Raw genomic sequence first — 12,676 nt, forward strand, 5'->3', positions numbered from 1 at the left:
AGGATCGAACTCTAACTTTTTTATCATAAAATTTTTAATACTATATTATAAAATCACTTATTTAAAAAATTTGACTTAATATGAAAAAGACATAAATAGTTATATATATATATATTGCTAACAATTACAACTGTGTATTAAAACTTTATTGCTGTATACATAACATTTCTGGTACTTTATGTTGGCAATAAGAAATGATGGTTCATTATTAGAAAGTCTAAATTTCTCTTGAACTAGAATTCAGACTAAGTTCGTAGATGAATACCAAAAATAGTAATGTCCAAAAATCTAAAACATGATTGAAGGGAATTATTACACACGCAACCTTAGAGCCCCTAAAATAATAACGTTAGGCAGCAGGTTGTTTGGCAAAGAAGTAAAAGCAAGTTGCAAGGACCTCTCATCAAAGATACTTACATTGCCTCTCACAATTGAAAACGTTTGACAAATAATGCCTTTGCCTACTAACTACTAACACCAAATATTATACTCTACATGCCCCTCAAAACACACTTGGTAGTTAAATTCTGTCTTGTTTTACACTTTTACTTAGAGAAAATACAATTTTATTGTTGAAATAATTTATGAAGACCTAAATTTTCGTATTTTGTATCTATACCAATTTAACTACGTACCGTTGCATAGTATAGTTTTTTTTTTTTTTTTAAGTTAGAAATGAGATTCAAATCCGAGATCTCTCAGTGAGAATGGGGAGACTATGTCTTTGAGCTATAGCTCATTGGCCTATAGTCTTATTCTTTGATATATAAATAGACTAAAAATGTTATTTGTACACTAAAATCAACCACCAATGTATTTGTGTATAAATACGTGTGATTTAATTTATTTTCAATGTGTATTTATATTCCAACATGTATTTAATACTAGTGGCTGATTTTGGTGTTTACCTAGCATAGTCGATAAATGGACACATTTTAGTTGTTAATTTAAATACAAAAATGTTATTTATACACCAAAATCAGCCACTAAAATTATCCACCAATGTATTTATATATAAATACATGTGTGATTTAATTTATTTTTAATGTGTATTTGTATTCCAATATATATTTTATACTCGTGACTGATTTTGGTGTACACGTAGCATAGTTGATTTAAATATCATAATTCAGGTATCCAATTCGGCATGTAATTAATTATGGATCTGGAAAATATCAAATCAGAAATTTGTATTCAATAATAGGGTAGATCCACTTTAACTAAACTTGCATTCAGCACTAAATAACAATTGAAATAGTATGAACTTGTTTTGATTGTAATTATCAAATACCAAGTTGGGTGTCCATCACTAGGTACAAAAAAGTAAACACTTCCTCAAGAAACTACTACTAATATATTAATGACTCTTAAATAAAGATATATCTTTCTTGTTTTGTTTCTTAAAACGGTGTTTCTGTTTCATCTTTTTTTAGAGTCAACGTGAACAATTTTGGTTAACACTTCAAAGTCTTCATTAACAGGAAGACACTTGGTACACTCAAGTCCTTGATGGCACAAATGGAGGCAAAGTAAAGGTTGTTGCCTTTAGTTAATGATCTTTATTAATGTTAAATGTCAAAAACAAAGTAGTAAAGTGCAGGTTAAGTTGGTCGTATGAGACAAGATCTAAACATCTTTTGAGGTATTAAGAGAAACGAAATAAAAACATATTGCTTACCTTGTTATCAGGTCATAAAATTGAATTGATTGGGTCCTTGCTTGTGTTTATTAATTTCCTCACCTTACTCAATTTCAAATTTGCCTATCACTGTACCAATTTGTTATTGGCAAAGAATTGAGTAGTTCACTTGTTATAATGAGATGGCCAATTAAGTTTAAAGGAGACTAATTTGCTTAAAGAAACTATTTCAATTTAATTGTGGCACTGCAAAATTTGTTCACATAACTAAAATACAGTGGGATGAGAATGTGGTTAAGACAAATACAAGAAGTAAAAAAGTAAAGAATTGTTCTGAATGAATTAAATATATGAATGTATAGGAATGGTGCCAAGGAAACGTTGCCTTAAACAATAAGTTTAAAGAGCAAAATTTGCCTTAAAACAAGAAGTGTAAGAGTCAACTCTGTAGAGGATCAAGCCGGGAAAAATGACCTCCAAAAAAATTGATACAAACACAAAAAATAATAATATAAGTGGTAACTTAGCCTTCAAGGTACTGAGAATGAGAAGCAGCAAGAAGAGCAGCACCAATTCCAGAACCATCCATGGAGTGCTTTATGACAATGTTTTGTGAGACAACTTCACCAAGCAACTCAGCCATGGTATCCTCTAGGCACTTGCTGTATGCATCATAATGCTCATACAATCCACCATCCATGGCTATCACAAACCTTTGACCCTCACCGTCATTGATGGTGTCTTTCCCCAGCTTCTTCAGGATACCCAACATGCCGGCAGCGGCAAGACGAGCGCCGCGTGTAGCAATAATGTTGCAGAGCTCAATAACCACCTTCCTTGATTCCAATGAACTATCTTGTATCTAAATATTGTACAAGGAGAAAATTAGTAAAGTCAATAAAAGTATCATGGGAAAAATACACTTCAGTGCTATGTTTATAGAGGAAGTTAGTGTCACATTTTGCAAAATATAAGTGCTGAGTATTATGTAACCTAAATCTCGAAAAGGTTAGTATAAACTTCAATAAATGGGGGGAGGTTATATATAATATTGCCTAATTATATGGGAGGTCAATGTAGTTTACCCATGTGTAAATGGAACTGACAACTTTTAAAAGCTAGAAGTTGCAACATGAATCACAAGTTCAGATAGAACTAAAATATTGAAAATGTAATAAAGGTATTCAGTATGCAGTTTAGTATTGATAAACTTTCAGTTTAAGAGTTTAGTACTGTCAAATAATCACATATTACTTGCTGCTTGACCCTTTACATAAATTTTGTAAATAGTTATACCCTTAGAATATCTTTGGATTTCTGTTTAAAATATCAAACCATGTTTAGACAAAAATCTGTGAGAAATCCTTGCCTAAATAAACCATTGTGTGAAGGTTTTCAAATGAGAAACTAACATGCGTTCAGCAGTGTGCCAAGGTCTAATCAAATCACAATGTAAAAGAAGAAACAAAAAAAAAGAAAATATTACACTGAACAATGTATCAAATTAAACTCTTCAATATGTGAATTTTGTACCCTAATTATAAGAGTATAGATAACCTTGATATCACCAAAGGTTGAAATAACTTGCATAACATATGCAGAAGAAGCTTTCCTATAAATATTAAACTGTATAGAGAATTTTATATACCTCAAAAATGGTCTTTAGTTTGTTCCCAACTACACTGAGATCAGCAGATGTGTCATGATGCATTGCAGACATGTCAGGTGTCCTGCACATCCAACACTCATGGTCATGACATAAAAGTTTGTCCCAACAATAGTAGAATTTCAGATTTGTATTAAAGCATAATGTAAAATCCCTAAACCCTAAAAACCCCCCATTCTCTTCCATTCAGTTATATTATTCCCTTTAGTTACAGCACACTTTACCCATGCCACGCATCCCGCACTCTTCACATAATTCCCAATTACAATTAAGCCCATATAATTATTAATGGATACCTAAGACAAACCAATAGTGAGCAGTATATTAACTATAAACACCTGTAGTTAACTAACTAATCACAGTTTTCATATGAAAATTGTACTGAGTATTGGAGACTTTCATTAGGGATTCAAGGCCTGGACTATCCAAGGTCTACTTTCTTAATGCCCCACAGAAGTTGGAGCCTTCAAACATACCATAAGACATATAAAAAAGCATTGGTAAAACATAATTATGCAATCCCTCTGCATGAGTGCCAGGTGGTAATCTGATAATGGACTCTGATCACTAAACATGGGAAATGAAAGCTGTCATTTAGATAGTTATTACTCTCATGAGAAAACCTTTGATACGTGTATTAACAAAAACTCTCTCAGACTGAAGATACACTAAAAATCACCAGCAACAAACTACCAAGAATCCTACTCCAGATGAGAATGGATGAATGTCAGTGCATAAGGTTCCCCTCTTAGTTTCTATTATGATGGCTATGAAAACTTGAAAATCTCTCCATAAGCTTTACAACTAACTGTAAAGATCTCTCATCTAGCCACATTTCCTATTTTATTATTAAGAAAGTACTAAACCTAGAAGGATCCTTCTATATCCAGTAGACACGACAAAAACATTCTTTTGCACATTTCCTATTTCATTAAAAAACGCAATCACTCTCTTCCAAAGTGAGTCAGAGATCGTTGCTTTAATGGCTAAATGCTTACCCGCAACAGCAATTTCAGAATAAATAATGAGAAACCACATATTCTATTCCTTCCTATTATACTTTCAAACGTTCATTGTTCATTATAAACAAAGCATGCAATAAGTGTCTATTTGCTCAAATTCAACTATTGATATCAGAAGCAAGTTTCAAGGTGAATATTATTTGAGCAGGTGGAGAGAAAAGGAAAAGGGACACAACAGAAAGAAAATTAATTGGATAAACTGGATCCCAGTAATAGAAAGGCTAATTTTAAACCTTAATGTGAACGGAACTTTCAATTTTGGAGGAACCGTGTCCCCGAAAAAGGAAGCTTCTTCAGCCATTTTACATAGCACTCTTCGAACAATATCTCCCAAATACATACCAGAAATTATCTTCTCATAAACCTGGAAATTAGAAATGAACAGACAAGTCATATAACCCCCTTTATCAAGGCAGATATTATGGAATCTAGAAAGAACATGAATTCACCTGTTCACCCGGGTTTAAACTCTCCATATCTAATGCATGATCAAACTCAGTTAAGGGAAGATGTGAAGACCGGAAATTTCCCCACTCCATGTTAATAACCTGCAGCCATCTCATATGAATTCAGAGAGGTTGGAATGTTTATTCTACCGTTCATATCAGATAATCTGTAGCCATCTTACACTAAAGAAAAGTAAGACAGAAACTGGTTACCATTTCTCCGGACTTGGGCAAAAGACCATGCCATTTTGGTATTGCTTGAGCACGCTCTACATATGCTGCATTTGTTCCAGTACCTAAAATAACAGCAGCAATGACATCTTTGTCTGTGTATCGACCTCCAGCTAATGTTCCAACTGTATCATTGACCTAGTATATACAACGAAAATAAGTACATACTGAAAAAAAAAATGCCACAAACAGAAATTTGACTTTGGAACACTAAAAATTTTCAGAATAAACAAAACTCTTGAGAATGAATGTCATTAGAGAGTCCAAAACTTCAATTACCAGAGCTGTTACACGCATATCAAGGCCTTGCTTCTCCATGGCTTTTGTCAATTCTGCCACAATATCCTTACCAACCTATTCAAACAACACAAAAAAAAAAAGTATAAATGCAGAGATAAGCTATGTCCCTCAATAAAATCTCCTAATGCCTTTATGCACTAAGCATGAGTTACTCCACATAAACAAGTTACTCTACACCTTGAACCACCTAAGGAGGGGATTCTAACACGTTTTTAACAATAAGATACCCTATACATGGAAAAGTCACAGACTATACATGGGCAATGTAAACTTTCAGCCACTTCTTTAAGAAATAAGTGGAAAGAAATACAAGACTTAAACAGAGAAGTGATCAAACTAACTACTTTTGATAGATGAACTGACACTTTATGACATTTAGAACAAGAAGGAAATAAATTTTGGGCCCTCATGAACATATCCTCAGTAACTTATGTAATGTAGTAAGATAATATGATGATTATTATTAACAATAATTTATTATATCAACTTGTGATGTAACTGTAAATTCAAAGTTGGGGAGTCAGAATTGAGGATTTAGAACCTAATCATTAATAAATCATATCCACAAAGTGCCATAATATACAGCAAGAAGATTCGACTTGAAATGAAGTAAATGAAAGAAAAGGAATCAGGATGCGGTATTAACTGTATCATCTATGGAGAAGCCTTTTGTCCACTTTATAAGGTTCCCAGAATCAATTGATGTTTGCATGACAGGGAAGGAAAAGGTGAAACCTAGTTCCCTCTGTCTACCAGTAGGAATTTGAAAATCTGGTCCTTCTTCGGCAACAAATTTCGCAAGTTTTGATGCAATAAATTCAAATAGTGCCTGCATCAGAGTTTGTTTAAACTTTTTAGTCATTGTTTCTCAAAAGACTTGCACAAAGAAATTAACAATTGTTAAGGTAACACAAAGGACTCACACTTGATGATCCAACCATCAACTTAGGCGGAATTGACACCTCAGTAAATTCTTGACTAACAATACCACCTTCCTTTCCCCCGAGTTGCACACGTAATACACGAAAGTTAGTTCCTCCAAGGTCCAATGCATAAAATAGTCCTTCCTCATCCCTAAAAAAGGGAGGGATGCATCAAATCAGTGCTCATTCGCTGTCTCCATAGTTTTAAAATGTTGAAGAACAACTAAAAAAGAAAGGGGGAAAAAAAGGAAAATTTTGACAATGCAAATGGATTTACATTCATCAAAAGAACAAGAACTCAAAACAAAGAAAAATAAAAAATGTGTTTCCGTCTAGTCCATGAACAAAAAACAGTCAAAAATGTATGCGTATCATATTTGTATATAAAACAGACCCTCCATTCAAAAACATCTCTCAGTTTGAATGACTTAGAAAATCTGTTACATTTATAGTCCATGTAATATTGGTGTAAAGTTTTATCCATATACATTGCATTGTTAATGTTACATTGCCTTATAGAAATATATGTTTCATATTACATTGCCTTCCATTTCTCTCTCTATCACTCTTCATTAATCCTCAAACCAATGCCAAAATGCCACTGTGACACACAAAAAAGTACAAAACTTCCGTTCCAAAACATCTATTATCACTTTGAAAATCTTATACATTCATAACTCAATGTAAAATAATGTAAATTGCATCCAAATACATTAAACACACTAATAGACCAAGTTTTCAAATTGACAGCTATTTTGAAACCTTATATTTTCATCCAACATTACATTGCCTTGCACTCCCATCTTTCCAAAACAAATGCCTCTTCCACTCTATATGTTCCTCGAGATCCAAATACATTAATTTCTCGAGGAATTCAAAAGCAAAAGGAACGCTTATCAAACAGCATTGTATCCAACAACAGTATTGATATTCATATTCATATTCATGCAGCATAGGACTCAGATTAAGATCAATGCAGATAGATAGATAGATTAATCGGATCAAAGAAATTGAAAAAGAAACATGAGATTAGAGAAGAGAGAGTTGTTACTACCCAGTGGGGAGATTATCGACGTAAGTGATGAGCATCTTGAGCTTACTGCCACCCTCAGATGCGAGACCGGCGTGCATCTCAACGGTCATGGCATCCGCCACCTGTCTCAGCTTGGCGATAGGGGTTGCGCACTTCTCCTCAACCTCCTTCACTATCGCCAATGCCTTCGCCCTACGACGCCATTTTCTCACAAACCGGCGACCTACCACTGCTGCTACAGCCACCGCCGTCGCCACCCCAATCACCGCCGCGACCACCACCACTCGACCCATAGCTACTACTTGAAAGAATCGCTGCGAATTTGGAAGATTGTGTGTGGTGTCTAATTACATGCCATATGATGTGATCGCCATGATCGAGAGTGTTTTCGTGTTGAGATTTATTTATACGTCTTATTACAAGTGGCAATGGCTAAGAAAAAAATGCATCTCCTATAAAAGATGGCTAAGAATGAAACAAAAAAAAATGAGGTTTTTTATTCAAAATGGATAATAATGTAAATAAATACTTGTGTTAGGTTATGAACTCTTCTAAGTTGTAAGTTGTAACCATCCATATTTTACTTACTTTTTGTACTTGTTAAGAAGAGTTATTATTAAAATAACCTTTTATTTTCTTTTTCAAATATAACAAATAATATTATTATTCTATTAGGTTTTGTTTTTGAAGATAAAACAAGACAAGACGAGAACAAAATACAACGAATAGAGATACAAAATTGTGTGTTCTTACATTTTGTTTGGTGATAAATTAGAACAAATTATAAAAATTCAATTTATTCGTATTTTTTTTCATTCAAAAAATTTGAAAAGAAAAATATAATAATAAAAAAATATAATTATGAAATTGTCAGGGGTTGGGTAGGATATTCACTCAATAATGAAAGAAAAAATAAAAAATAAGTTGTGTCTCTGTGTTCTTTCTTTGAGGATAGACACAAAATACATTAATTCAATATTTTTTGACATAATGTCTCTATTTATATTTCATCTATCAAACACGATTTTATGTTTCTATGTTTCTATCTTAATATCCTGTTTTTATAAAAAAAAATATAACTAATTCAACTCAAATAAATATAAAAATTCAGAATATAGTAAGAATTATTTATCTTAAATTCTAGACTCTAAATTATAACTAATTTAATTGCTTAGATTAAAGGTTGCATAGAACAAAAGCACAATGTAAAGGCTTCTTATACTTCACGTAATCCACCCTTCTTAAACGTAAAAAGAAAAGACAGATTAAGGAAAAACTATTAGAAAACAATATTTATATCATGTGTGTGATTCGTAATGCAAATGGGGCAGGTTGATCAACACTCCTATCGCAAGAAATAAGGCTCCGTTTAAGCACTTTTTTGACCATGATTTAAAATTTAATTTTGCATGTCATCAACATTTATAATTCCAATTTACATTATATCGATTTGCGATTCATACATATTTGCATTATCAATAAATTTTTACCAAACATTCATCTCTTAATTCATGTGAAAGAAGGATTGCATATATCTCACCTAATATCAACACTATCACAATCATTCTAATATATATATATATATAATAAAAATTATGTAATTATGTACATAAAATCCTAACAAAACAGTTCTATTGAAATTGGATTTTGTGTATGTATTGATCATACAAAAATAAATAAAAAGGGGCCTACGACAAAGAGATTCATTATCTCCTTTTTTATTTGTGCTAGTTGTTGATATTTTACATAGGATGATTGGGAGGCAGCGAGTAATGGACGTATCTCTCCGCTTTTGGTTGGACGGAATAACATCGAGTTGTCACACTTACAATTTGCAGATGATATTATCCTCTTCTGTCCTACGGAGGAAGAGACTATCAGGAACTACAAGCGGTTGTTGCGTTGCTTTGAGCTGATGTCTGGGTTAAATATTAATTTTGAGAAGTCCAGCTTCATTCCGGTTAATAGTGATCAGCGTTGGGCGCGTAAGATGTGTCAGTTGCTGGGGTGTAAGGAGGCATCCTTACCAGTACGTTATCTAGGTATCTCATTGGGAGCAAATCCGAGGCTGGTGAAGACATGGAAACCAGTGATTGACAAGGTGGAAGAAAGGCTAAGTCTGTGGAAAGCTAAGTCGCTCAACAAAGCGGGTAAGCTGGTCCTTATTAAATATGTTCTGAATAGCCTGCCTGTTTACTATCTCAGCTTATACAAGTTGCCAAAGACAGTAGCGAAAAAGTTGATCTCTCTCCAAAGACGTTTCTTGTGGAGTACAGAGGATGGGAGGCATGGGGTGTCACTAGTAAAATGGGAGGTAGTGATGGCTCCAAAAAAGGCAGGTGGGTTGGGAGTTGGTGATGCAGTGATTCGAAATGCAGCTTTGTTTTTTAAGTGGTGGTAGAGGTTTTCGAAAGAGGACTGTCCCTTATGGAAGAAAGTAGTGTGCTCATGTAATAACATGAACCCTTCTGAGATGCTGTGTGGTCAGCGTGTTCCTACAAGAGGGGGCCCATGGAAGGACATTTGTCAGCTACAAATCAGAGACCCACAAGTCCGACAGAATATGATCAGAGGCTTGTCTATGGATATAGGGAATGCCAGAACAGTCCGATTTTGGAGGATATTTGGTTACCTAATGGTTCTCTGAAAGAGTTGTTTCCAAGACTTTTCTCGGTCTCAACCCTTAAAGGATCTGTTATAGGGGATTGCGAGTTTTGGGATGAGCTCGAGTGGATTTGGAGTTTCCAATGGCAGAGAGAGTTATTTCAATGGGAGTTGGAACTCGTAAACCAACTATACGTGGTCTTACAGTCAGTGAAAATAACAACTGAGCGGGAGGATAGAGTGGTCTGGAAATTTGATAGATCTGGTGTTTATTCCACTAACTCGTTTGTGCAGGAGGTGCAAGAAGTAGTTCTTCCGGAAGAAATAACAAGTTATAGTTTCACGAGTGCTATTTGGAGGGGTTTCGTACCACCAAGGATTGAATTGTTTTCTTGGTTTGTATTGGTGGGGAGGGTGAATACGAAGGAAAGATTATGTAGATTAGGTGTGATTAACCAAAATGATTGTTAGTGCGTCTTATGTTGTAAGTCTGTGGAGTCTGTTTTTCATTTGTTTGTTGGTTGTGAGGTTGCTTGGCAGGTGTGGTGTGCATGGCTATTCGTTCTTGGAAGGACATGGTCCATGCCAGGTACATTAAAGCAACATTTCGAAAGTTGGACGAATGTCGCAGCAAGAAAGGATGAGAGGAAGAGGTGGTTGATTGGCTTTTTTGCTGTTATCTGGACAATTTAGTTAGAGCGGAATGAGAGGATCTTCAGGGATCAAGGCTCAAGCGTGGGGGACATCATAACCAGGTTATTTACGTTATCTGATGAGTGGAATGGTGGTGAACTCTTTGGTTGTTGATGGCTATGCCGAAGATAACTAGGAGTGATTTTATTTTGAATAGTCAGTAGTATTGATAGATTCTACGCTCCACCTTGTTGTGTTAAGCTTCTCTACTTCAAAAAAAAAAAACATTTTAAATCATCTTTTTTCTAGGATTTTAGATTAAAAGGCAAAGCCTCATGGAAAAAGCATTAGTGGTATTTTAAAAGATAAATTAAAAAAGATAGAACGGTATTTGTTAGGATTTTATGTACATAATTAGACTCTTTTTTAATATTCGTTGAAGAGGTGTGTTACATTAGGTTATTTGGTTTCAAGTGAGCTTTTTTGCTATAACATACAATAACAAAATTCTTTTTTAAATTATAAAAATAGAAACGAATTTAAAAAATTAAAGTTGCATACCTCAATTCGGTACAACGCACATATGCAAGTAAATGGACACTTGACAAAAAAAATTGGACCAAAGATGCAGTCTTTCATTTAATACTATTTTTAAGGGAATTTTTTATTTAAATAAAGACGAAATGGTTAATTTGGTCTTTGAAATTTTTAACTCGCTTTAGATTAATTTTTCATTTTTTAAAATAATTAAATAAGTCCTTCACATTCAAAATCGTAAATTTTCATTGGTCCAAAAGTTAAGAGACGTTTTAACAGCATTGAAGTGTACAGTAAAGTGTCAAGTTGGTACTTAACTAAATGACATTGTTTAGTGGTGATCCTCCAATTACAGCAAAACAATGCCGATTTGTCCCCATAATTTATCCTCCCCAATTAAAAAACTCTCAAATGGTCCTCTTATTACCTAAAGTTTCTTTCCTATCAAAAATTGCAATACGTTCTCGTCATCCTCATCACCTTTTCGTCTTCCTCAAGTCAGCGTTGTCGCGGCTCATTGGCGGTCGTCCGCGATCCCCTCATTTGATCAGCGAAACTTTTCATCTCTATCAACATCATCAGCCACAAACATTTTCTCCGGTGAACAGTAAGGGTTTAGGTTTTTTATTTTTATTTGTTTTACTCTGTTGATGTTAGTTAAGTGATTACCATGGTATGTTGTAATTCTGATACTTACATTTAACATTTTTGAATATTTTCTATTATTCATTTTTTTTTGTGGTTGTGTTCTAGGGTCTAGAGTTTCTATTTTGGCCATAGTGCTAATTTCTTGTGGTGATATTTTGCCTTGCAAAGTTAAATATATGTGATAGTGTGTAGCTAATGGTTTGTTAATTAATGGTTTGTTAGTATGTGAGTGTTTAACATTTTTTGAAAATTAAAAATTTCTGTAATGGTGAACTCTTGTATATTTTGTTGTGTTTCTTCAGATGAGTGATCGGTCGAGGCTCATTTTTCACTATGGAGGGAGGTTTGAGACCCAAATTTCTGATGGAATATTTGTATACACATCAAATCGCGCTGATGAATGGTTTAGAGTTGATGCAGATTACCTGGATGTTTTTGCCATAATTGATTACTATAAGGAGTTGGCCTATGATAAAGCTGATGCTTGCTGGTACTTGGACCCTAAGATGGTTTAGAATACGGTTTGAGGAGGTTGAAGCTAGACCAGGATCTAAGGGGTATGGTTAGCCTCTGCCGCCAAAACGATAATGTCATCCATATCTATTTCGAAGATGGTCCCTCTGTTCCTGAGTTTATAGATTATATGGAACTGTCTGATGATGATGAATGTGTTGGTGGAGGAGGTGACAAGAATGACTTAGAACAATACAATTGTATTAAGAAAATCAACATAATTTTAAGTCAATTGTGTGTCTTTACTGAGTATGAGATCCAACACCACCTAGTGAGCCAATTGTGCAACCAAATACCAAGTCATCTGGACTCATATCCTAACTCATACCACATCCCACACCACAGCCCATACTACAGCCCATACCATAGCCCACTCCACAGCCCACTATCAACATGCCCTTGTCACAACTGATTCTCATTGCTCCCAAGAAAAATTCTATCAGCACCAAGTCATTGTCTCAACCAAATTCGATTACACGCA

General features: G+C 34.3%; 2 protein-coding genes across 2 annotated transcripts; one reads left to right on the plus strand and one right to left on the minus strand.

Annotated features, from left to right (window-relative positions):
• LOC107619525 (hexokinase-2) lies at window positions 1,850-7,746 on the minus strand. The gene is made up of 9 exons (XM_016321818.2): window positions 7,282-7,746; window positions 6,228-6,378; window positions 5,951-6,133; window positions 5,284-5,358; window positions 4,987-5,142; window positions 4,777-4,875; window positions 4,561-4,691; window positions 3,288-3,369; window positions 1,850-2,501 (listed from the first exon to the last, which is right to left on the minus strand). Exons 1-9 carry the CDS (start codon window positions 7,551-7,553, stop codon window positions 2,163-2,165), a joined length of 1,488 nt encoding a protein of 495 aa, XP_016177304.1. The 5' UTR covers window positions 7,554-7,746; the 3' UTR covers window positions 1,850-2,162.
• LOC107614807 lies at window positions 8,583-9,661 on the plus strand. The gene is made up of 2 exons (XM_016316940.1): window positions 8,583-8,591; window positions 9,011-9,661. The coding sequence occupies exons 1-2, from the start codon at window positions 8,583-8,585 to the stop codon at window positions 9,659-9,661; spliced, it is 660 nt and encodes a 219-aa protein (XP_016172426.1).

The sequence above is a fragment of the Arachis ipaensis genome, chromosome B09 (assembly GCF_000816755.2).
Source record: "Arachis ipaensis cultivar K30076 chromosome B09, Araip1.1, whole genome shotgun sequence".
In the NCBI taxonomy this organism is placed as follows: Eukaryota; Viridiplantae; Streptophyta; class Magnoliopsida; order Fabales; family Fabaceae; genus Arachis; species Arachis ipaensis.